A 26,077-nucleotide genomic window follows, 5' to 3' on the forward strand; every position below is an offset into this window, starting at 1 on the left:
GCCAGAGCTGCGTCAGCTGGGTCCCCTGGGCTCCTGGCACGGCCTCCAGTCACCCTTGCACCTGCTGGGACGCCTGCCATCTGGGGAGGGCAGGGGGCACGGACCCAGGGCGGCAGGTCAGGCCCCTCGTGCCCGACGCGGTGGGAGGCCAGCGCCAGGATGGATTTCGGGTCCCTGGAGACGGTGGTGGCCAACTCAGCCTTCATTGCTGCCCGGGGCAGCTTTGATGGGAGCAGCGGCCCATCCTCTCGGGACAGGAAGTACCTGGCCAAGCTGAAGCTGCCCCCGCTGTCCAAGTGCCAGGGCCTCCGGGAGAGCCTGGACCTGGCGTTCCTGAGTGTGTGCTCAGAGCAGCCCATCGGCAAGCGGCTGTTCCAGCAGTTCCTGGGGGCCGACCAGAGGCATGCGCCGGCTCTGGAGCTCTGGAAGGACATCGAGGACTACGACACTGCTGACGATGACCTCCGGCCACAGAAGGCTCGCGCCATCCTGGCTGCGTACCTGGACCCCCAGGCCGAGCTCTTCTGCAGCTTCCTGGACGAGGGGACCATGGCGCAGGCCCGGGAGGGGCCCGTGGCGGGCGGGGACGGGCTCTTCCGGCCCCTGCTGCAGGAGACCCTGGTGTACCTGAGCCAGGCGCCCTTCCAGGAGTACCTGGACAGCCTGCACTTCCAGCGCTTCCTGCAGTGGAAGTGGCTGGAGGCCCAGCCCACCGGGGAGGACTGGTTTCTGGACTTCAGGGTCCTGGGGAAAGGCGGCTTCGGGGAGGTGTCTGCCTGCCAGATGAAGGCCACCGGCAAGTTGTATGCGTGTAAGAAGCTCAACAAAAAGAGACTCAAGAAAAGGAAGGGGTACCAGGTGGGCAGCTGGCCGCTCACATCGGGCAGGAGGGAGCGCCCCGAGACCCGCAGGGGGCCACCTGGGACCGCGTCCAGCCCCACATGGGACGCTGGGCCCTCCCTGTGGGCAGCCTTCTCGCCCCAAGCGGAGCACAGGCCCCCTCTGGCCCGGCCCTCGGCGTGGCCACTCCGAGCCACCGGCCCCAGCTCTCTGCACACACACGCGAGTCGCCGTGGTCCCTCCTCAGAGGGGGGCTTTGTGTTGTTGGTGTGGACTGCACCGTGCATCCCGCTGGCCTTCTTGTTTTCACCAACACCATGAAATATAGGAGCTGGTGTTGGAGGGAGGCTGTTGACCCATAATCTGGCTTTCTGGGGCTCTTCGGGCCCTTACTTGGGCCCTGACGGAGCACATGGGGGGTCCAGCCAGAGCTGGCAGTTACTAGAATGTTTTCCTGGCTCAGGTGAGCCAACGGTATGGCGGGTTGCCGCTTGGGGTCTGCCGTTCCCAGCTCGGGTCAGACTCCCTGTAGGGAGGACAGGGAAAGCTGAGCTCATCTCCTGTTGCGTTTGGTTCCCATCCTCTCCCGCTGCATAGAACAGACACAGCTTTTTGGGGTAAACAGCAGCCACCAAGGGTGACTGCGTTTCTTGCCAGCGCTCCCCACATGGGGCTGCGGGAGCAAGCAGGCGTGGTCTCACCCGACGGTGTCTTCTGTCCCAAGTTCAGGGTCCTCACTGAACTTAACACTTGGCAGGACAAACCCAGAACCTGTCCACACAGCGTGGGTGCAGAGGGGCCTCCTGAACCATCGAGGGCACCTCCTTGGAAAAGGAACTCTGCTTTCCTTGCCCAAATGCAACTTTAAAAGACATTCTAAGTGCACATCGTGAGGTTTGAAAATGAAGATAGAAAATGAACAGACGAGGGTGGGTGCCCAGCCGTCTGCTGCCCCGGGGCCCGGGGAGGAGGGCAGGGTGGCAGGGGGCGAGCCGGTTGGACATAAGGAAGCACTGGAAGGAAAGCCTCGAACAGGCAGCCACAGACATGCGGGATCCTCACCTGGCGTTTTTAAGGCTGGCTGTCTGACTCCCGCCTCCTCCCGGAGGCTCCAGGAAGCCTGAGTCCTCTGGATTTTGTCTCTGGGGATGGGGCGAGTGAGACACGTGTGTAGGTTACTTGTGGTTGCTTTGTGTTGCGCAAGCTGCTTCAAATGCGTTTGTAACTCTGTTTCTGTTTTCTGGCTTGTGGGGCTTGGGCTTCTATGGTGACATCACATTCCCGCTTAAACCTGGGTACTTATTCGAGATCTTGTTTTTCAGGGTGCTATGGTAGAGAAGAAGATTCTAGCAAAGGTACACAGCAGGTTTATAGTCTCACTGGCGTATGCATTTGAAACCAAAACCGACCTCTGTCTGGTGATAACTATCATGAACGGAGGCGACCTGAGGTAAGCAGGGGGCAGGCTTGGAGAAGGGGCCCTGGGGCTCTGGGGGCTGTCCCACCTGCACAGAATATGCTAACACCCGAGGAGAAGTCCTGCCCCCCATCAACATGCTCCTCTCTGGTCCCTGGTTGCCGACTCTCCAAGCGGTGAAACGCGGGGTTGTGGGGAGGTGGCCCACGGCTCTCTAGTTGCCGGTGGACGTGGGGTTTGTGTGGCGGCGGGCGTGGGGCACAGGTGCCGTGGGTCAAGCACTCATTGGGGGGACAGATGAACGGAAGGTGAGCGAGGGCCCTGCTCTTGGGGATGGCGGCAGAGACGGAAACACGACGTGGCTGACTTCAGGAGCTGTGGCTTTGCTGTCAGCGTGTCTGGTGCCTGGACTTGCCGAAGGCCTGACAGCTTGGCTCTGGGCTCCCGTGGGAAGTCAGACCACTGGCCCTCGGCGGGGAAAGACCCAGATGCAAGTCGGGCAACCTGCCCGCTCTTGCCTCAGCATGCTGGTCTGTAAAACGGGGATGAAGAATAACACTGGTGTTCTCAGGGCCTTGTGGGGAGTAAGTTAATACTGTCACACACCTGCGGGAGAGTCACGTGGCACACAAACAGGGCCATCGCTCTTGGTGTTGCCTGCAAGCCCTCTGCCTTCATTCTTCCTGCTGGATTCGTCGCCACTGAAGCTCCGTCAGGTGTTTGCCGGCCGCATCTCCTGGGTGCGGATTCTGAGCCTTGAGTAAGGAACCCGTGTGAGGCCACACGGAAGAGGAAGTACAGGCAACGTGACTGAAAGCGCAGAGAAGGTCATGACATTGTGCTGTACTGCACTCTACTGTATGACATCGCACTGTCCTAAGCTCGTTGCTCTACATGGGACTGGACTGGACTGGACACGCCACACCGTCCTCTACTGCACCGTCCTACACCACGTTACACCACGCTGTCCTGTGCTACACTATACTACGCTATGCTGTCCTATGCTATGCCGTAGTACCCCGCACCACACTATACTACTCTACGTTGTCCTGTGCTACACCCTACCACACTATGCCACACTGTACTACTCTACACGGTACTATACGATGCCATACTACCCTATGCTATACTATATTACAGCACACCGCCCTCTACTTTGCCGTGCTGCTCTACTATACTGTATTGCATCACACTACGCTGCTGTGTGCCGCACTACACCGCACCGTGCCACACTATGTGCTATTGTACCACGCTACACCATACTACACTACAGCACACTGCACCATACTACGACACTATGCCGTACTAGACTGCGCTGCGCTAGACTCCCATAACACACCACGCTACGTGACACTGTACTGTGCCATACTAAACGACCCAACTCTACCCTAGACTAAACCACACTAGACCAGACTACACCATACTACACTGTCCCATACTGCACGGTAGTATGATATACGCCATACCATTCTATATGACACTGAACTACACTGCATGATATTATACTGTGCTACGCTATACTCGACTATATTATACCACAGTATATTAGACCACAACCTGCTACATGATATGATACATCTCACTGTACTATACCATACTACACTATGCCCCACCATGCCATAATATACCACACCACACCGCTCTATATTATACTATACTACATCGCACCATGCCATCCCGCACCGCACCATGCCACACTACACTATACCGCCATGTCATTCTCTGCTACACTACCGTGCTATACCACACTGTGCCATAACATGCCACACCATACTATGCTACTCTGTATTACGCTACACTACACACGACACCTTCTACACTACACTACACCATACTACACTGTGTGGCTCTCTACGCCACTATACTACTCTATGCTACACCATACCGTACTCTACTGTGCCACACTATGCTACACTGTACTACGCTGCATATTCCACAGTACACGACCACACCATACTGTATTACACCACACTACACAATACCACACCACACCGCACCATCCTACATTATACTCCGTTACTCCGTTATGCTTGCTTAACTCTCCCACGCTACATCATGCTACACACGTCACGCTGTGCCACGCTACGTTATGCTACGTTATTCGATGCCGTGCTGTTCTGTACTATACTTCACTACACTACGTTATACTACTCTGTGCACTACACTATATTATGATACCAGTTCAATGTAAACGCCATTTAGTTTGTTGTCCTGGCTTTCTCATGGTCTGGCTCACGTGAGGTTTCCTCTCTTGTTTTCTGAGTCTGCCTCTCCCTGGTTGCTATCTGGTATAAACAGTTTGTTTCCTTTTATTGGTAGGTCGTCAGGTCTTGCTTCTGTGCAGGACGTGATAGTGGAAAGATGGGGAGGAGGGAGGCAGGAAGGAGACCGTCCCGCAGGCCCACCAGGAGTCTGCGTGCGTGGGCTTGGTGAGGTGGCTGCCACGCTTGCCGGGGCGCCATATTGAGTCCTCAGGCCGCTCACACAGGCTTCCTTCACCGCCCTCTGCCCTTCCTCCCTTGGCTGGCACGGGTGAGATGGCTTTGGGGTCCATTTCCAGCTTTGCAGGCCAGTGTGGGGGAGGCAGGGACAGCCGTGCACTCCTGTCTGCCCTTCCCCATGGCGGTGGCACTGCAGGCTCTGAGGGCTGGTGCCGAGGCCCCACAATGACCACTTTGCCGACACAAAACAGGATTTTGAGGCTCTCACTGTTTCCTGAGATCTTACTTCCTATGGAAACTGGGGGCACGTTGTTGTGCCGGAGAAGCATGGGCATCTGCGTGGTCTGCCCCCAGATACCACATCTACAACGTGAATGAGGAGAGCCCTGGCTTCCAGGAGCCGCGTGCCGTGTTCTACATAGCCCAGATTGTCAGCGGCCTGGAGCACCTACATCAGAGGGGCATCGTCTACCGAGACCTCAAGCCTGAGAACGTACTTCTGGATGATGATGGTGAGGTGGCCTCCCTCCCCTCCCGCCCTCCCCCTTCTCAGTATCTCCCTCCTGACTTCCCCTCCAGACCTTCCCTTGCCAGACTCTCCTCTGTGGCCCGACAGGTCATTGGTAGGGAGATGGGCCGGTTTTGATGAGTGTTATAACTTTAAACGGCACCAAAAGCATCTTAAGTTTGTTGTTCATTTCATACATTTTGCACAATTGTCTCTAAAGTTTTTGATGGATTTAGTTGAAATTTGGTACATAATTAGGCACCAAGCATCACAGGGAGTTAACTCAGGAGTTAACTGTGGAACTCTTGGTGAAGGGTTAACATTTTGTTCCTGATCATAAATCCTCGGTCTGTCACTCGTTCTGCCTTTTATGGGATTGTCATCAGAAAGTGACATTGAGATCTAGGTTTCCTTCATGTCCCTTAGATACCCTCCCTTTGTGTCACCAAGTCATGCAAACGTGGGCATTCTCAAAATGGTGTTTGGGTGGATTGTGCCCCCACTCACAGCCGCAGATCTGCTGGGGCCCCTGCAGTCTGGCCTCGGCGCCCTGGGGTGGGCCCGTGCTGCGAGTGTGTGCCCATGGGCGCACGTGTGCCCTTGTGTGTGTGTGCGCATGTGGGCAGAGGCTGCCCTTGGCTCCTGCAGGCTTGGGAACACCAGGCGCCTTTGTTCTGTGGAGCTGTGTGTGACCTCAGTCCATGTTTGCTTTCAGGTAATATCCGAATATCTGACCTTGGGCTGGCCGTGGAGCTGAAGGACGGGCAGACCAAGACCAAGGGCTATGCAGGAACCCCAGGTTAGCACCTGAGGGCGAGGGTGGGGGCTGAGGCCCTAGGGGTTCGTGGGGGTCCCCATCTGTCATAGTGAATAGCAAAACCACGGGGCCTGGCCAGCAGGCACGCCCGGCAGCTCGAGAGCTGCACCCACCGCAGGGATGACCCCTCCCGCCTGCTGGTCCGGACGTGTCACACCCTCTGAGATAGAAGCTTCTGCCTTCAGTGGCTTTCCAGACATCAGCGGAATGTGTTTGTCTGGAGGGGAGCCCGACCATGTTGGCTGGAGCCCTGAGGGTCTGTGCTCAGTGGATCACCGGCTGTACCCCCACCGAGGCGGGCAGCCTGGGAGAGCCCCGAGGGGTACCCAGCCCCCACCGCAGTGTGGCCAGGGCCTTCCCTGTCCAAGAGAGCCCTGGGTAGGGTGTGAGGCAGGCGGGGTGGCCTCAGGGGAGGGGGCTGCCCTCGTCCTGTGTGTGTGCGCGGCTGTGTATGTACGCACGCACACGTGTGTCCGTGTTTGCTTGTGTATGAGTGTGTGTGCACTGTGTGCGCGTGTGTATGTGTGTGCAGTGCACAACACATTCTGCTGCTCCCCCACGTCCCCCAGCCCAGGCCTGCAGAGAACCCAGGAGACCCTGGGAACAGGGGAACAGGGGCGGGGCGGGCATAGCACAGCTGCCCAAGCTGCAGGGGGAGCTCAGTGCCGGCAGTCCAGGGGCACCTGAGGGTCAGCCCCCTGCCCCACCCTGTCCCGGAAGGTCCAGGGACCCTCAGCAGATCCTGTCCTGGGTTGATCTGGCTTTGGGGAGGAGCTGCCACGGTGGGTCTGTCCTCACCTGTGGCTTTGTTTAGGGAAGGTCCTATCTTGAGTTTTCCAGGTCCTTGGCCAGAGTCTATGAAGTTCCAGCCCTGAGTGTGAGTGTGTGAGTGGAAACACCCCACATATTTTGGGGTGATTCAAATCGTTAGGAGAAGGCTGTGGAGAATAAGGCACCGCAGGCTGGATTCCAAGTGGTCTGACTCCAGGCCCTGGTGGTATTCAGGCCCATGTGTGAGGGCCCCACCGGCCAGCAGAGGGCCCCGCAGGCTTTCCTGTGGCCGCGGCCTGTCTCTGAGCAGAGGGTCTCGTCTTCTGTGCCTTTGGGGGCAGGGGCAGGGTGTGACCCACAAAGAGGCCCAGCAGAGGTTACCGTGGAGCTTGGGGTGACGCCTGCTGGATCCTCCCCAGCAGCCACTCTGCACCCTGCCTGCTATGGCCGCAGTCAGCAGGCTGTGACCCCTGCGTGGAGGGGATGTGAGCGTGCCCTCTGACCCCACGGACACGGGGCTGGGTCAACGCGGGGAAGAATTAGTAACTAGACAGTGGAGTGTTCACTCATTCATTCATTCATTTGCCCACTCACTCATTCACTCACTCACTCACTCACTCACTCACCTGTGCATTCAGGTGACGAATGTTCACTCGTGCTTGCTCTTTCCCGGATGCCACGTAGGTCCTGGGGATACAAAACGATGTGTCACCCAGACCAAGTTGGGAAGCAGAGCAGAGGCACCACTGGCGTGTTTGCTCAGAAATTGATCCTCTCCCTGTGGCCTGGCTGGCCTTTCTCCTAGACCTTGTTTCAACCTAGAAGTTGTGGCCAGTGAAACACATCTTTCTTATAGCATTTGAGCAGTCTGGAGTCTTTTCAGTTCCTGAAAAGCAGGACCTACAAAGGGGTGAAGGGGTGTCAGGTCCCGGAGGGTCTGTGGGATTTGACTCCTGTAACCTGTCAGGAACAGGTGAATCTCTGGTCATATCAGCTTGGCTGCCTTGCTGAGCACACCACCTATTGGAACCTGGCCATGAACATGGTATACTGAGGGCCTGGAGGGACAGGAAATCAACAGACACATTAGATTTGCTTCCCTTGGAATGTCTGAAGCAGTCAGGAACAGAAGCCACCTGCACCTAGACCATAGCACCGACCCCTGGTCCCCGGGGAGTGGACCGTGGGTCCCAGAAACTGGCCTGTCCACCCTTCCCATGTGCTGGCTGGCTTCCGTACAGTGGCAGGTAGGGAGTGGAGGCCCAGAGCTTGCTTTCAGGGATGTGGACCTTCACAATGTGGGGCTCCCCGACGTGGCCCCAACTTCCCAAATGTGGCTGACCTGACATGGGAACAGGTGGGGCAGTGGTAGGCATCTGGATTTGGAACATTTGGGACTCACTCTGTCCTTTTGTGCCCTTTTCCAGAATCAACGGGTAGTGCCTATCTCTGACCACACACCCACCACTCCACAGGTCACACTTGTACCTGAGTGGCAAGGGAGGACTGTTACTGTCTGTGTGCTGTGGTCTCAGGGACCACCTCTCTGTCTGTCTGCTGTGGTCTCAGGGACCGCCTCTCTGTCTGCTGTGTTCAGGGACCATCACTCTGCTGTGGTCTCAGGGACCAATCACTCTGTCTGTCTGCTGTGGTTCTGAGGGACCATCACTCTGCTCATCTGCTGTGGTGTGCCACAGGGAAGATGGGGCCTCACAGCTCATGTGATGTGGACGGCAGTGGTTCTCAAGCAGGGGCAGTTCTGCCGGGAGGGGACACTTGGCAGTGTCCAGAGAGTTTGGGTTGTGACACCTGGGGGCTCTAACTACTTACTGGCCGTGGGCTGGGAGTGCTGTTGCACATGCAGTCCAGAAGGGAAGGTCTGCATGTGAAGCCTGTGGTCGTGCATGTGGGACACCGGTTCCGTGCCCACTGGGGCCGGGTGAGTGATTGCTACCACGTGCTGAGTCTGAGTCTGCGCTGTTGCCCGGCAGGTTTCATGGCCCCTGAGCTCTTGCAGGGTGAGGAGTACGACTTTTCTGTGGATTATTTTGCCCTGGGGGTCACACTGTACGAGATGATCGCGGCCAGAGGACCCTTCCGCGCCCGCGGGGAGAAGGTAGGAGGTCACTCTGTCATCCTGTGATGGCCCACTCGTGGGGGTCGTAGGAGCAGGTGTCCTGCAGCTGCCCCACGGTGACCCTGCTTGTGGCGGGGGAAGTGCTGTTCAGATCTTGGGCACTAGGCTTCTCGTGGGCAAGGGAGGGGATGTGGTGGCCTCGTGTCGTGGAGCTCCCCACACCGAGATGTGTCTTAGAACCAGCCGTGCCTGGGCCTCCCCAATCCCCCTCCCCACGAGCAGCACTCAGCCCACCTGGGGCCAAGCTGGTCTAAAAGGGATGGGGGTGCGGCCTTGTCCCCCCCTGCCTTCCACGGCAGACCAGCGAGCTCACTGTCGCCCCCTCCAGCACTGCAACCTTTCTGAATAGAGGGCAGTGGGCCTCGCGTCTCTGTGCCCTGCCCCTGGCCCCCCACCCTCTCTCCTGCACCATCTGCCCCAGAGTCTGCAGGGTGCTGTTACCCCAACCCACCCAAACCACAAACACAGGCCTACCTCAGTGACACCCGGGGTCTAGCTCGGACCACCATGACACAGCAGATGCCACAGTAAAGCAAGTCAAATGAACTTTCTGGTTTCCCAGTGTGTGTAAAGGTCACATGTCCACATGCTACAGGCTGCTGAGTGTTCAGTGGCTTTCCGTCCAAAACAGTCCATGTACCTTAGTTAACAAATACTTACAGCTAACTGGGAGCTCAGCAGGTTGTGATCACTGATCACCATAGCAAATAAAACAATAATGAAAATGTTTGAAATACTGTGAGAATCACCAAAATGTCACAGAGACGTGTAGGAGCGAATGCTGTTGGGGAAGTGGTGCCAGCAAGTCTGCTGCCATTTGTAAACACTGCAGTGTCCCCCAAAGATGGTATCTGGGGGGCTCGCCGCCTGCTCGAAACCCAGCCTCTTCTGGGGGTGGGCCGCTGGGCATGCGGGGAGCTGGGGCTGAGGAGGCAGGGCGGGCAGGAGGCGTCTCCAGGGCCTGGTGGGAACAGCAGTATTTAGGCGGCCCCGGGCCTGCCTGGAGGTCACGCCATTCACTTTCTTCTGCCGGGGTCCCGAACGTGTCCGTCCCCAGGTCACCCTGGTCCTGAGACACCCAGTCTTCCAGGAGCAGAGTCCTCGCACAGCTAACACAGCCGGCCACTCTGTGGCTCTGCACGGCCGCCCTGATCGCTACTAACTCGTTTTCTCTCCTGACTTGCAACCACGCAGAAGAGCCAGTGCTGTGGGATCCGCATAAAGCGGGGGCCCCAGCACAGAGCTCTCACTGACCCCACGGCCCTGACCAGAGGCCCTGTTTTCCGTGTGTGCGAGCCTGACGAGCCAGGCACAGAGTGTGCAGTGGGCCCACGGTGGCCCACTGTGTGTCCCACGGCCCGTGGCCAGCTGGGTGTCAGACCTGCGATGGCAAATGAAGAGTAAGCCTGTGTCTGCACAGTGTTAGGAAGGTGGATCTAACGTGTGGTGAGAGCACACGGCCAGCGTTTGCCGAGCTGGGAGGGGAAGACGGGCTGCAAAGGGCACAGGGTGCATCTGGGGTCATCGTAGGGCCCCCTGGTCACTGGGAATGGGGTCCTGTGGTGTGGAAACTATACTCCATAAAGCGGATTCAAACTCGCCCTCAGTTTCCACCCAGTCAGGAGGTCTCTGCCAGCTCTGTCTGCAAAGTTGGCTCTTTCTCTTACCTTTCTCATTTTCACAGTGGGTAAGGAATGGTTATGTAGAGGCACCGCAGCATCAACCAGAGTGCCCCAACCTTGACCAACACCGGGGGCCCGGTCATGGCAGGGTCAGCCATTACCTTGGGCTAGTGTCTTCCTGGGCGGTGTGCTGGCCTGCATGGGCTCCGTGGGCCTGACGTGACATGGCGCATCCCCTGTGCAGGTAGAGAACAAGGAGCTCAGACAGAGGGTCCTCTCCGAGCCCGTCAAGTACTCGGACAAGTTCAGCCAGGCCAGCAAGGACTTCTGCGAGGCGCTGCTGGAGAAGGACCCTGAGAAGCGCCTGGGGTTCAGAGACGGGACCTGTGACGGGCTCCGCGCCAACCCCCTCTTTAAGGACATTAACTGGAGACAGCTGGAGGCCGGTACTGTCCTCTCGCCTTTGGATCTGGGGGGCCGCAGGGGGCAGGTCCGGCGGGAGGTCCTTGCTTGCTCTGCCTGCCCTGTTGGCACCTCCTGAGCTCTGCAGTGATGCCAGCAGAGATGCCCCGTGGCCTCCTGTCCCCAACTAACCCACCGTCCCCACTTCTCTGTCCACACAGAGGTTTCTCGGGCTGGTGTTGGGTGGGATGCTTGGGGTGCTGCCCACCTTTGAACTGAAGATCCACACCTGTGCTTGTGGGTTTCCACACCCTGTACTTTCAAGGAGCCCCTGATCCAAGACAAGGCAGGATCCCTCAAGCCGTCGTCTTGGGAGAACCTCGTTTCTTCAGTCAGTCTGTGTTGTCAGGTGTCCCTTGTGGGACACACGTGTAGGTGAGCGTGTGCAGACGCAGCCCCAGCCCCGAGCCTACGGTAAGGCCTGTGAGCTGCGACTCCCTACCGGAGCCCCAAGCGTCAGATGCCCAAAGGAGAGGAGTTGCTTTTGCAGGGAGGGGGCTCTGTGGCTGGATGGTGGTGCTGGTGTAGGGAAGATGGGAGCCAGGAGATCTGGGGCCTGAGGGGGGGTGTTCCTCAGGCCATGCCACCGGTCTGGCAGGTGGCTCAGCCCGGGGCCCACACTGAAGGGAAGGGCGGGTGGTGCGGCCACGGGGGTCACATGGCTAGTGTTGTATATTGGTGACTGAAGGACTTTGGCTCCCGAGCGGGCTGGGAGACAAGCCGGCTTTGGAAAGAAAGCGAGATGCTCAGCCTGACTGTGCTGGGTTCGAGGTGTTGCACCTGCAGACAAGGAAGCCCCCTGGGAGGCAGGTGTGAGGACACAGACCAGAGCAGGCTGTTCCTTCGCCATGGGCGCCCAGGAGGCGCATCCTGCCTGGATGCTAAGACCCTCACACCCGCCCAGCGTGCTGTGCGGCACCCGGACACCCATCCTGAGCCTTCGGACATCCTGGAAGGGCAGCCCTGCTCGCTGAGCACACGGCCGTTTCCTTCTGTTTTCGGCATTTCCCATCCCTGTTTTCTGTCTCCTCACAGGGATGCTGACACCCCCCTTCATCCCAGACTCCAGGACAGTCTATGCCAAGAACATCCAGGACGTGGGCGCCTTCTCCACGGTCAAGGGCGTGGCCTTCGACAAAGCCGATACTGAGTTCTTCCAGGAGTTCGCGACTGGCAACTGCCCCATTCCCTGGCAGGAGGAGATGATCGAGACGGGCGTGTTCGCGGAGCTGAACGTCTGGCGCTCTGACGGGCAGATGCCTGACGACATGAAGGGGGTCGCCGTGGAGGAGGCAGCCCCCACGTCCAAGTCCGGGATGTGTCTGGTTTCCTAGGTGTGCAGGGGCAAGAAGGCCTCTGTGAGCCACCAGAGAAAGGCAAGGAGTGGCCAGATGTCCCGGCCCAGCTCAGGAGCCCAGCCCGTAAATAGTCTGCTTCTTCTGCCCCATTTCACTCAGAGACACAACTGTGGTTCTCAGATGGCACGTCCCACTCGAGGGCTCTTGTGGACATCCCCGCCGGCAGCCGGGTCAGCCGTCCGGGCAAAGCATTGCTTGGCGTTTTGGTATATGTTTCCTGCACCTTAACTGCACCTTCCCAGGTGGGAGGCATTCTCCTTGTTGGCTCAGGAGTTGGCAGAGCATGGCCCGCAGGCTCACGGACACCAGTGGAGAGGCCTGGTGCCCCCCTTCATGCCCAGACTGTGCCCCCCACCACCTGCCTGCTGCCAGGGCCTGAGATACCCACCACCTGCATGTTGGACATGCTGACATCTGCCAGGCGCTGGGGGCGCAGTCTCCCAGGGCTTGCGTCACCCAGGCTGCGGCCCAGTGTCCCAGAGGAGGGAGGACGGGGGCTCTGGGGATGAAGGCGACGGCAGCAGCCTCCCCCTCAGCTTCTCTGTGTCCTGAGAATATCTCCAGCCGATGGCATCTGGGTGTGCCGTTCTCCGGCCCAAGCAACAGCTTACCACCGGACTCTGCCTCCTGGCAAAGCCCTTTCCCGTGCTCCCGTCCTGGGCAAGCTTGGGGCCGGCTGGTCTTGCAACATGGGGTTTTCTGGCTGATGGCTAGGGCCAGACCCTGTCGGAATCCCCAGAGGCAACAGCACTGGAGTTTTGGGGTCCTAACCCTTACGAGCACAAGTATGCCCTCCTTCTGGCCTGTGGCCCCGTGTTCACTGGGTCCGTGTTTCCAGCTTCACCTTTAACCCCAAGAATCCCCACGTGCGTCCTGCCTGGAAGAACACAGTCTTTGTAGTGGCCTCCAGATGACGTTCACTCCTGGGCTGGGATTTGGTGGCATTGGCCTTGGAACCCGAGACTGCCCAGGGGGCTCAGGTGGGGCCGAGCCCCTGGGGAGGAGCTGAGATTTAGGGCCTGAAGTTTCCAGAAGGGTCTACTTTTCCTTAGGAAATAACTTCTGAGTCCTTGCAACTCATACACTGTGTCACATGCTGGTCCATGCAGAGAGCCACATGACGTGGCTGTGAGATGCTGGATTGTGTGTGGGGGTCACGTGGGAAGACTCCCCCTGGGAGTGTCAGAAGACACCACAGCATTTACCTGTCAAGTGGGGCTGACGTTGGGTCCTGCCAGGGGCTGCAAAAGAGGGAGTCCTACCTAGTTTTAGCACATGTCCTGGGGTCACTGCTTCCTTTCCCAGCTATCTCATGAGAGTCCACCCTGAGTATTGGGGTGCCCCCACCCTCAGACTGTCAACGCCAAGTGTTCAGGGGTCCCCTTGCCCTCAGACTGTCATCCCTGAGTGTTTGGGGAACCCCTGCCCTCGGCTGTCATCCTCAAGTGTTTGGGGAACCCCCACCCTCAGACTCTCAACCCTGTGTTGGGGTACCCCCGCCCTTAGACTGTTAACACCGAGTGTTTGGGGGACCCCTGCCCTCGATCTGTCATCCTTGAGTGTTCAGGGAACCGCCACCCTCAGACTATCAACACCAAGTGTTTGGGGCACCCCCGCCCTCAGACTATCAACACCAAGTATTCAGGGGTGCCCCTGCCCTCAGACTGTCAACACTGAGTATTTGGGGCATCTCTGCCCTCAGACTATCATCCTCGAGTGTTTGGGGAACCCCCACCCTCAGGGGGTGCCCCCATCCTCAGACCGTCAATCCCAAGTATATTGGGGCATCCCTGCCCTCAGACTGTCGTCCTTGTGTTCAAGTAACTCCCACCCTCAGACTGTCAACCCTGTGTTGGGGTGCTCCTACCCTCAGACTGTCAACACTGAGTGCTGGGGGGGTTGTTGCCTGCAGAAGTCCGTGTGTAGTCCTCTGCTCTCTGCCCTCAGGGGACCAGTGGGTCCTGCAGCCAACAGCTCTGGAGGGTTGCCACTCTGGCCCCCACACCTGCCTGGCGCAGGGCCGTGTCGTGTGTGGCCGTGCAGAGGCCAGCCAGGTGGTGGAGAAAATCTGGCCTGTGCTTCTGAGGACCGTATGACATGAAGCCTCTGCCTTTAAAGCACCCTTGGACCAGAAAGATCCTTCTCTCCTGGCTGTGCATGTGGCCCGCCAGAGGCAAAAACTGTTCTGGAAGGGCCTGGAGAGACGCCCAGTGCTTTCTGGTGTGTGACCTGGAGCATCTCTGCAGGCGCCCAGGACCAGGGACATGGGGCTGTCGGCGGGCAAATCACCCTCACCCAGTCTTGCTTTGTTTTCCAGAAAGGTGCACGTGGGCTAGGTAATGGCCATATGTGTCACTGCACTACCTTGTGGTGCAACAAGGACCTGTTTCTGGCTTTTATAAACCCATTTAATCTGTTCTAGGTTCTCATGGCCCTGAACAAAGAGTGATTCCAGCAGCTGTGTGGATGGAGGCCTGGCCTGAAGCCCCTTGGCGTCTGCCAGGGGGGCCCATTTGCCTGCGTCTGATGGCCAGATGGTCAGATAAAACACAGGACATCGGATGCATTTGAATTTCAGATGAACAGCAAATACTGTTTTTAGTGCGTGTCCCAAATTATCCAGTTTGTGATCTGGCGCCTGTTGCTGAAATGCTTCACGTGTAAGTAACTAATTCCTCTGAATCAGCAGGTCTGTCAGGCATAGTTGTGACTTCAGCGGTCTTTCCGTCATTGGAAGAGGTCTTTCCCAAGCCCATAAAACTCAAGCTGGCCTCAATGCCCCTGCCCCCTGCTCCCCTACCTACAGGCGACCCTGCACACACTTGAACAGTGGTCTCAAGGCGCTAATTTAGGATGCCCAGTGCCTGTGGAAATTGCGACCTCCTGTGGGACATCCCTCCCCCAGCTCTCCTGGGGGTCCCGGCGGTGGTGGGCGGGGGAAGGGTCAGTGCCTGCCGGTGGTTTCTTCACAGTCTCGGGGGATCTCTGCTGTGGGTGGTCTTCCAGTCCCAGTCCCCCAACCTGGCACCCTCCCAGGGGGCTGGCTGTCCCCCACACGTGAGGCCCTCCCCCCAGCTCCAGCCTGGACCGCGGGGCTGGCCCTGACATGGGTCTTGGGGGCCGTCAGGGATCTAATTAGCCTGCAGGCTTGTCTCTGTCTTGGGGGCTGCCCACACTAGGCCGATGAGGTTCCCCTGCAGAGATGCCTTCATTGCCGCTCCTCTTGTCCCACACCATAGCTGCCAAGGGGTCTTCAGACACCGGCCTGGACCCCTGCCGCAGGGTGCCTGGCACTTGGGCATCTGTGACCCTGGCCACACCCTGGTGAGACTCACTGTCATGGGGTGTGACATACATCGTGGTGAAGATGGCACCCACTGGGTTTTTCCCAAGGATGGAAGGAGGCCAGGCAGCAGAGGGACCCTGGGGGTACTGGGATCAGAACGACTCAGCACGACTTTTTGTTTGTAAAAAAAAAATGCAGTTTCTATTCAAGCAGAAAAAGACAAAAAGGGAAAACATAATGGATTCTGGATTATAATATGAATGCTAGTTATGTTCTTTTTTTTCAAAATCACCTATACAGACACCTCTGCAAACACACATATACACACACACATGCATGCACACACATACACGCACATATACATGCACACCCACCTGTGCAGATACACATGTACACACATACACAAGCACATATCTATGCATACACACACATGTGCACATACATGCACACACAGCTGTGCAGATACATACATGCACACACATATGCATACACACATGCACGCGCACACACATGCATATACACACCTGTGCAGATACACACGTACCCACAATATACACATGCACATACACAATTTACCTCCGTTCTCACCTCTTTATGACTACCAGATTTAAAAATTGCTTGCAGGGCACCTGGGTGGCTCAGTGGGTTAAGCGTCCAACTTTGGCTCAGGTCATGATCTCAAGGTTCATGGGTTTGAGCCCTGCGTCGGGCTCTGTGCTGACAGTATGCAGTCTGGAGCCTGCTTCTGATTCTGTGTCTCCCTCTCTCTCTCCTCTCCCGCGCTCGCTCTGTCTCTTTCTCTCAAAAATAAATAAACGTTAAAAAATATTTAAAAAATAAAAATTGCTTGCAGTGTCTCTACTTGTCAGACTGAGAATTCCTGAGCACATGGACACACACCCCTCCACCTGGTACCCTACCATTGTGATAGTGTGGTTTTACTCTGCTACTCAGTAGTTAGTTTTTATAGGTCTGGTTCCCCTCTCTCCCAAACCTGCACCACACACTTGTCTGAGACACCGCTTAAGTGAGTGGCATTGTGGCTGCCTTGGACAGCCACAATCCCTGGGCAGGCCCTGGGATTTAATGAGGGGGACTAGATGCTGTGCGGGACAGTGCTGACGGACACGGTGGCTGACAGAGACCGGGGCAGGACGAGTTGCTGTGCATGGCGGGAAGTGCATGTACTGAGTATCATACCAGGTGCTGCAGAGAAGCACGGCACTCTGTCTTTTTCCTGTTTGTGCTCTGCTCTCCATGGGTGGCCTGTGTGTGGCCCCAGGGACAGACCTGTCCCATGCCCCTCTCGTGCCCTGCTGTGCCCACATCTGTGTCAGGTGCTGGGAGACAACTGTCCCCCTGGGCTAGCAAACACTTCCTTCATGGCCTTGGATGACCTGGCAGTCGTTGTAAATTAGATTAAACCCTTTTCCTGCTCATCGTCTGTGCAGGGTCCTAGGAGCCCCTGGACGAACAGGGCTCAGGTTAGTAGGGAGGACACGGGGGCTGGCAGGGCTGTCTTGTGGGCTCTTGGCAGCGGGTCTGGCTGGTGTTCATTCCTGTAGGTCCCCAAGGCAACGGGGACCTCGATGGGGACTCGTTCTTCCCAACCCTGCACAGGGCAGTTCAGACTGGGACTGCGTGTTGCCCTGGGGGCCTGGGAGCGAAAGCCACCTTCCCAGTTCAGGAAGGCAGGAAGCCCACACGGGTTCCGGAGGCAGTGTACTCCCATCCTCCCCCCGCGCCACCTGTGAGGACGGCTGGAACGCGTGCAGCACACAGGACGCACCGAGAAAGACTGGGGTGGGGAGGGGGACGCAGCTGGTTGGCCCCGGACTGCGGGTGACCCAGGCCGGCGCTGGAGGGGCCGCTGGCCGGCAAAGAGGAACGCGGCCCTGGGAGGAGGGCGCGAAGGAGTGGTGACACAAGGCCCGTCCACAAGGGACGCCCACGGCCCACGAAGCTGAGTGGGTCCTGACCACCACCTGCCCTCGGCGGTGACCTGGCGCTGACTGTGGGCCTGAGCTTTCGCCCTCCGCCCCCCGGGTATGAGTCCCTCCCTGTCCCCTCTCCTGATGAGGACAGAGGGAGGAAACCCGCTCCTCCCGGAGGAAACCCGCTCCCCCCACCCGACCCGGCAGCACGCGGCTGGGACGCCATGGCCGCCGTGGCCGCCATACATCAGGAGGAGTTACGTACGAAATGTGTGCGCAGATGCGGCGCGAATTCTCAGCGGAGGGCGGGGCGCCGGGCGAGGGCACTGAGCCAGCGCGGCGGGCAGGACATGCGGGGACGCGCCGTCTTGGCTCGTGGGAGAGCCCACGCGGGCCTGGGTGACGGCGGGACAGAGACGTGCTCGCAGGACAGCAGGGGCGCTGGCCAACCCTCGCCCCCGCCCCCGGACCGGCTTCGTCTGCACACGCTGCTGTGGCCCGCTGGCGCACTCCCACGCGGTCCTCCTGGGCTCCACTCTGTCCTCGCCCGCAGGCCGGGCCTCACCTGGAAACCGTGCTGATGGGCAGGCCCGCTGCCAGCAGGCGATTCGCGGAGTGGACCTCAATTTGGAAACGTGAACTTCATCACTAATGTGAGCTGGGTTCGTAGGCACCACCCAGACCACGTAAAATGACGACAAAGAGGCTTCGAGTGTGTGGAAAGTAAACCCCACCTCCCCGGTTACCGTAGAAACGTGTTTGCAAGTTCAGCCCTCTGCCTCCAGGATGCACGGATGAGGGCGACACGCAGGGCTGAATGGGAGTAGTGGGGGGCGCTGCAGCCTGGCACTGGACCCACCCGGGCCTGGCCAGGGGGGGCTCCCGGTGCTGGTGCCCTGGTGGCCCCCTTGACTCCGGGGATGCCTGGGGGCGGCTGCCTATCCCTGGAGCGTCACCACTTAATATTTAATAGGTGTCATGGGCACGGGAGCCTGCGAGGGGTGCATTCTCCACATCAGCAGGCCAGCGTCCAGGCTGCACTCGGCAGGCGGTGTGGTGGAAACGGAAGACATCGGACAAGCCCGAGGCTGCCGAGTCCAAGGCCAGGAAGGGGCTCCTGCTCCAGGGAATCTCGGTGGGCTTCATGTTTATGGGGGCGGGTGGTGCGTGAGCCCAGGGACCAGAAACACAAGACATCTGGGACATGGCTGATTCTGCTTCGGCTCAATAGAGAGATCGTTTTTACAAGACCTTCTGGCAAAGCTGGACAGTGTTTTTAATTTAAAAAATTCATGTCTCCAAGACCATTTCCTGGCCCACCCCACCTCGCTGGTGAGGACAGACAGGCTGGGGCTGCCACCTGCCGTTTCTCCGGTTGCTTGTCTACATTATTTATTCCCCGAGCTTCATTTCAAGGTCATTTGGTTACAGGAGGGAGTCATGTTTTGCAGTTTGTACTTCACTCCCCTGAGAGCAAGAGCTTGGCTGCACCTGCCTGGGGGCCAGGAGGCCCATGGTTCCCCAACAAACAAAGGAAACAGACTCTGGATGACTAAGGTGGCTCCTGGCTACTTTTGCTTCTTCCAGTCCTGCTCTTGTCAGAGCTGGGAGCCCCCACGTCCCTGTCCCCAGAGCTGGCTGCCCCTGTCTGCTCAAATAAACTGGTTTTCCTGATGTGATGGGTCCCCCAGCAAGTCCTGCAGAGGATGGGGCCGGAGGGTGAGAGACAGGCAGGGGAGGAGTGCTGTGCCCTGCAGGTGCCTGACCTGGCAGGGAGCAGGTGCTGACCAGTGTTGGGAAGTCAAGTGTATGCAGTCTCCTTTAACACATGTGTGCTGTGGACCTGCCTGGAGTTGGACGCTGCTTGAACGAGGGAACACCTGTCTTGAGAGAATGTATTTCCTAGTAGAACGGACAGGTATCACGGTCATCCTTCCCGCTGCTGCTTCACACACTGCTCTTGCCCAAAAGAATCAAACTTTTGGTTCTTAGAGCCTTTGGAAGGCCCTTCCCCAACTTTGCCACCCTCGCTGCCCCCCACCAACCCCGCTGCAGTGTGGGGCCTCCGGCTGGTGCACCAGACTCTTCTATTCCCTTCCTTGTTCAGTGGCTTCAGGGAGGGGGGCCTGTGGCAAGTGAGACAGTAGACATCCCTGCGTCTTCCCATCTCGGTTCCTCCAAAGCCTGAGCTGGAAACCTGAGAGGCAGTGAGACAAGGGGGTGCTGGGCCAGTGTAGGGAGGAGGTGGGCATCCGGGGCAGTTGTCAGCACTGATGGCCAGATGCACCCCTGCCCCACACTGTCCCCCACTTGCGTCTGTGCACCCGTGTGTCCTATGTGCTGCGGGGGGCCCTCAGGCCCAGGGCTCCTGCTGGCTGGAATGATGGAGAAGTGTCACACGGTCCAGAATTGTGGCAGCCGATGTCCTCCCGCCCTCCCATGGGCCAGAAGCCCTGATCTCCGTGTCCCCGGGCCCAGAGGTGCGCGTGGGGGGCGAGGCCGTCCATCCTCCATGGTTGGGAGGCATGGGTCTCCCTCCGTCTGGGCCCACCCGTGGGGACCCCTGTTAGTTCTGCATTAGTTAGTTAGTTAGTTCTGGATTCTAACTGCATGTTTACTTCTGTTTCTCACTTCTAGCTGCAGTATTCTTAAAGGGCCGGTCTGTGTGGCCTGTCCGTGGCCCGGCACATGTGTCTCGTGCACAGAGGAATTTAGTAAAAATTCTCTGGCTGCTTCGTGAATGTAAGCTTAAATGCCTGCACTCAGGTAAATACGTGCTTTCCCACTTAGAAGATGTAACTGTGCTTTGAAATTGGGCTGACCTGGTTTATATCTTGTCTCTGCCGTTAGCCAAATACTTGACTTTGGAAAAATTATCTAAATTCTGGGGGCCTGTTTTTCATCTGTGAAATAAAATCGTACAAATTAAATAAGGCCACAGGGTGCAAAGCAGTGACCACACTGTGGTAGGTGTGTGGTCAGTGCTCTGTCAGAGCCACATACCACCCCTCCCCAACCAGTCCTAAGGGATGCATGCAGGGGCCATGGCACCCCTGGGCAAGGCGCTCTGGGGAGGAGTGTGTGTTTCTCGCGCTCGCCAGACCCGTGTCCATATCGGGGAGGTCTGGGGACACTACAGCGTTGTCACCCTGAGCAGGGAGTTTGGTGTTGGGGAGAACAGCCTGCATGTGTCATAGCTGCTTTCCTACATGATCTTTCCCCTCACGTTAGTGATTTTATTAAGTTAGTTGCTTTATTTTTTTATTTTTTAATTTTTTTTAATGTTTATTTATTATTGGGAGACAGACACAGAACATGAACAGGGGAGGGGCAGAGAGAGGGGCAGATACAGAATCCGAAGCAGGCTCCAGGGTCTGAGCTATCAGCACAGAGCCCAACGCGGGGCTCCAACTCACAAACTTTGAGATCATGACCTGAGCCGAAGTCGGTTGCTCAACCAACTGAGCCACCTGGGTGCCCCAAGTTAGTTGCTTTATAAAACACTGCAGGTGTCATAATTGTTAACATAACAATTTACCAAACCATAGTCAACTGGGGAGGTTTGCTGAGTGCGCTTTACAAAGGAGAGGAAATGCCAACCTGTTAATGCTGTTTGTCTGCAGCCCAGGGGGACAAATCGTTTATTCTTCATCAGGGACAGGAAACCAGCTGAGCACTTCCCTCGCCCGGCAAAGGAGAGTCCGAGCTTAGGAACCAGAGTCCACAGCGGGGGCTGCCGTCCTGGCCAGGTTCACCTCTTCCCGCTTGGTCACAGAAGCTTCCAGTATGGAGCTAGTGCCGTTCAGCTGCTGGGCCTTTACCCCCTGGACTTAGTACCCTCAAGTTCACCCTGAAGACACACGAGGTAGAGGAGGGGCAGGGGAGCATGGGGAGGCCAGGAAGCCTGTGCCTCTGTCTCCAATTCAGCGGCAGCAGCTACGTTAGCAGGAGTGAGTTTGTAAACCTGGACGTGCTGGCAACCATGTTCCCAATTTTTAAAAAATGTTTACTTATTTATTTGTTTTGAGAGGGGGGGAGAGGCAGAGAGAGACAGGCAGAGAGGATCCCAAGCAGGCTCCATGCTGTCAGCATAGAGCCCAAAGCAGGGCTCAAACCCACGAACCTCAAGATCATGGCCTGAGCTGAAACCATGAGGCGGATGGTCAGCTGACTGAACACCCTCCTCTCTCCCCACCCCCCGAGCGCCCCCCTCCCCCGAGGTTTCCAGTTTTGACCTAGGTTCCCCTGTTCCCACGTTAGCTCCCAAGTGTCAAGGGCAAAAGATACCATGGTTCTGGGGGTGGCGGGTGGCAGGATGGACAGACAGGAAGCCGTGCTGTGCGTCCAAAGGGTTTGAGGAACAAAGAAGATGCAGAAGATAGAAAGCTGAGAGCGGCCTTGGGGGCCCCTTCCCCCTGCCCTGGGATCCCACCTTCCTTCTTTTGGGCTTGGCTTCCTGGCTTCCGGCTTTCACAGCAAACAGCCCACGAAGGCAGTCTCCATCAAGACCCTCACGTCCAATGAAGTTCACACGTCTTGAACTATGGCTTCCAAAAACCTGGGACAATACGGTGCCTTTTCACACGTGTGATTTTGTGGCTCAGGGACTCCAGGCTGTGGAGCCGGTGTGGCTCTCCCATACACTGGATCGCCGATGCCGGACCCGCCTGTGCTGACTCAGGGCCCTTCCTGTGGTTTCTGCGGTTCACCTGCTGATCAGCTCTCCGGGCTCTCAGGTTCTCTGACTGTTCCACTGTTGCTCCCCTTTCACCATCACTGTCACCCGGTTATTGCTGTGTGACATCCCTGTCCTCGCCTTCTTGTGGGGCCGCCACCCTCCACCTTCTGCCCTGGGTCTTCCTCAGGGGCACGGCCATATCCTAGGACTCAGAGCTCCTGGTGGGTGTGTGCATGTGTCTAAATTATCTTCTTAACGTCACTACTAATTTGTCCAGTCCCTTGATTATCTTCAGACAGGAAGAGGACAGATTTCCCCTTAATTGTCTTAGTGAGAGCTCAATTAAATTACATTTAAAAACTTCCCTGATCTGGGGTGCTGGGGTGGCTCAGTTTGGTTGAGCATCAGACTCTTGATTTCCACTCAGATCATGATCCCAGTGTTGTGGGATCAAGGCCCCCAGTTGTGCTCTTTGCTGAGCGTGGAGACTGCTTAAGATTCTCTTTCTCCAGGCCGCTGGGGTGGCTCAGTTGGTTGAGTGCCTGATTTTGGCTCATGTCATGATCTTCTATTCTGTGGGTTTGAGCCCCATGCCGGGCTCAGAGCCTGGAGCCTGCTTCAGATTCTGTGTCTCCCTCTCTCTCTGCCCCTCCCCCACTCATGCTCTGTCTCTCTGTGTCTCAGAAATAAATAAACATTAAAAAATAAACATTAAAAAAAACACAAACAGGGTGGTTCTAAAGCTAAAATTGAGGGGCACCTGGGTGGTTCAGTGGGTTAAACGTTGGACTTCGGCTCGGGTCATGATTTGTGGGTTTAAGCCCTGCGTCAGGCTCTGTGCTGAAAGCTCGGAGCCTGGAGCCTGCTTCGGATTCTGTGTCTCCCTCTCTCCCTGCCCTCCCCCTGCTCGCGCTCTATGTTTCCGTCATTAAAAACAAAAAATCAAAAACTTCCCGGATCCCAGACTGTCGCTCCCTGCAGAGGTGGGCTTGCTGCAGGCCCCTGGGTCAGGTCGAGGCAGGTAAACAATTGTCATTGGTGCAGTCAGCACAGGAGCTAATGCACCTGTCACACTGGGTGGTCACACTGGTGGACGCTTCCCGGTGGGGAGGGGTCTGAGGAATGAATTCTGACCCTCCCTGCAGTTACGCGTGCAGCCTTTGGAAGAATTCTGCATCCGCTTGTGGTCACCCAGCTAGCCTCCTGGGACCTTGGTGTCTCCACCTGCAAAAGGGAGCAGCCCTGGGTTATCCCAGGATGCCCTGCAGTCCACTGAGCGCTGGGGCGCCTTCCAGAGCCCTTCCTAGCCGAGCTCTTGCAGCCGTGAAAGAACTTCAAACACCTGTCCATTTCCAATTGGCATCCAAAGTTGCCTGTATAGACTTGTCAATCGGAAAAGGCCATCGTGTCTGGTAGCACACACACATCTTAAATATATTTTCAGCAAACCGTGGAGTGTGTTGCCCTGCAGGGTGGTGGGCACAGGCTTTGCTCCCGGCTCCGCCACTTCCCAGCTGTGTGGCCGCGTGCTGCTTGCCTCACCTCTCTAGGCCTCAGTTGCCTCACTTAAAACGGCAACCCCAGCAGCAGCTCACGCTTGCAGCCCCGGGGTGGGGGACTCTCTTTCTGTGGGAGCACCGTGTACCTCGTGGCCCTGGAAGCTGGGGAGCCCGCGCCTTTTGGTCCCACTTGAGGGCAGACCTTCCTCTGATTATCTTTCTATATTTCAGTAAATCACGCCATTAAAAATGGCTATTTTTTCTCATCAATATTTACTGCAGAATGTTTAGCGAAGTCAGTAAAAGCGTGTTATCTCCTTTCACTCTCTGGTCTCTGAATTTCTTTATTTTTCTGGCAGCTCCCGTTTTCTCCCTCTGTGCCTCTGATGGCAATGTCGTGGTTCCCTCAACCTTTCCAGCCGTCCCTCACAACTGGGGTCTAGGGAGGCCATATTGTTTTCAAGTCTTTCAACCTTTTATTTTTTATTTTTATTTTTTATTTTTTTAAAATGTTTTTTTTATTTATTTTTGAGACAGAGAGAGACAGAGCATGGGTCAGAGCGAGGGTCAGAGAGAGAGGGAGACACAGAATCCGAAGCAGGCTCCAGGCTCTGAGATGTCAGCACAGAGCCCGACGCGGGGCTTGAACTCACGGACCGCGAGATCATGACCTGAGCCGAAGTCGGACGCTCAACCGACTGAGCCACCCAGGCGCCCTTCTTTCAACCTTTTAAAGACATATGATTTTGCAAGTGGAGTCAGAGGTCTCTAGACGTGGTTCCCAAAGCCATCTGTTTCCCACACGAGCGGGGACACTGCTCTGGAGCTGTTCTTGCTTACGTGGCATTCACGTATCTGCACGTCCATGCTTCCTCCGGCTGGCACATCTGTATGTACACGGACGCCATGGTGTTGCACGTCCACAGCATGAGGCTGCTGTGGCCATGGCTCGTTCCCTGCACTTCCCCACCTGGCCCAAACTGCTGTCACGTCTCAGCGGATTCAGCCCCCTAAACCGGGCTCTTTCCTTCTACCTGCCATGCTGCACGGCACCCTGTGGTGGTATTTCTACACCTGGCTGGTGGCCCTCGTGTCACTCTGAGCAGAGCCTGGGGCCTGGCAATGCCTGAGACCCTCCATCTGGCCCGTAAGCCCTCTGGTGTCTTTGCCCACCCCCACCCCCTCCCCAGGCCTGTCCACTTCACCATGGCCTCTGCATGGGTGTCAGAAATGCTGACTGCTTCCCAGCCTTCGTGTCTGGGTCTGGCCCTCACCTCCCACTCTGACCACGTAATCGCTGCTGGCTCCTGCCACTGCTTCTTCCCTGCTTGGTCTGTGTTCCTCTTTCCCAAAGTGGGTACTGCCTTCTACTCTACTCTGCATTTGCCTCCTTTCCCATATGTACCAGTCGGCATCTCTTCTCCAGGAGAACGCTAGCTCTCTCGGATCTTTGTCTACTGGCTCATCAGTGCTTCCCGAGTGCACAGATCATGTCTAGCATACAGTGGGTGCTCTGCAAATGTGTATTGAGAGGATCAGTGAATGAAGACCATTGTTTTTCAGGTTTAGACACACACATAAGGGCTTCCTACTCACCACAACCCCGTGAGCCCTCATTGTTGCCCCACGGCCCTCGTACTAATCCATCCCAACCACCAGTGGGGTGCCACGTCTGCGTCAGAGCACGGCCCTGTCCTGGCGTAGGCGTTTAGGCTGTGCCCGTGGCTGTGCTGATGTACATGGGGCATCGAGCCGCACACGTGTGCAGCGTCTCTCCATCACGGCGACGGGCCCTGTAGAATAGTGGCCTTCTTCACAGCTACCGCACTCCCACCGATTCGGAGTCACTGGTTGGGGTCGAGCTCAGGACCGCAGTAATTAAAACACGCCTTGAGAGGATTGGATTGGGTGTCCTGGCTCCAGAAACTGACTCTTGGGCAGGTCCTTTGGCAGGGAGCCCTGTTTGCCTTGTTGTAGGTACAAACCTGCTGTTTTCCTGCCTGTCGCTGTCCAAGGGGCCATGGTGCAAGTCAGTGCAGCAGCAGGGAATGAGGGTCCTTGCCCCATGTCCTGTCCATGTTACTCGGTGTTACTGCAAAGTTCCTGCCTGACGGTCAACAATTTGCCAACAACACGGGAGTGAAAAGACACACGTTTTTTGGTTTTTTTAAAAATTTTTTTTAATGTTTATTTAGTTTTGAGAGAGAAAGAGACAGAGACAGAGCATGAGCAGGGGAGGGGCAGAGAGAGAGGGAGACACAGACTCCAAAGCAGGCTCCAGGCTCTGAGCCATCAGCACAGAGCCCG

The 26,077-nt window shown here is 57.0% G+C and overlaps 1 protein-coding gene across 3 annotated transcripts; it reads left to right on the forward strand.

Annotated features, from left to right (window-relative positions):
• On the forward strand, positions 1–16,006 carry GRK1 (G protein-coupled receptor kinase 1). Of its 3 annotated transcripts, none has more exons than XR_006297804.1 (8): positions 1–858; positions 2,163–2,290; positions 5,053–5,210; positions 5,922–6,005; positions 8,786–8,910; positions 10,798–10,999; positions 12,051–15,033; positions 15,613–16,006. XR_006297804.1 is itself a non-coding variant. In XM_043583588.1 (7 exons), exons 1-7 carry the CDS (start codon positions 160–162, stop codon positions 12,347–12,349), a joined length of 1,695 nt encoding a protein of 564 aa, XP_043439523.1. In that variant the 5' UTR covers positions 1–159; the 3' UTR covers positions 12,350–16,006. The 3 variants fall into 3 exon arrangements, 1 of the variants encoding a protein (XP_043439523.1); XR_006297803.1 differs by having other exon boundaries at positions 12,051–14,709; positions 14,796–16,006; XM_043583588.1 differs by having other exon boundaries at positions 12,051–16,006.
• Positions 16,007–26,077: the final 10,071 nt, after the last annotated feature.

The sequence above is a fragment of the Prionailurus bengalensis genome, chromosome A1, assembly GCF_016509475.1.
Source record: "Prionailurus bengalensis isolate Pbe53 chromosome A1, Fcat_Pben_1.1_paternal_pri, whole genome shotgun sequence".
Taxonomy (NCBI): Eukaryota; Metazoa; Chordata; class Mammalia; order Carnivora; family Felidae; genus Prionailurus; species Prionailurus bengalensis.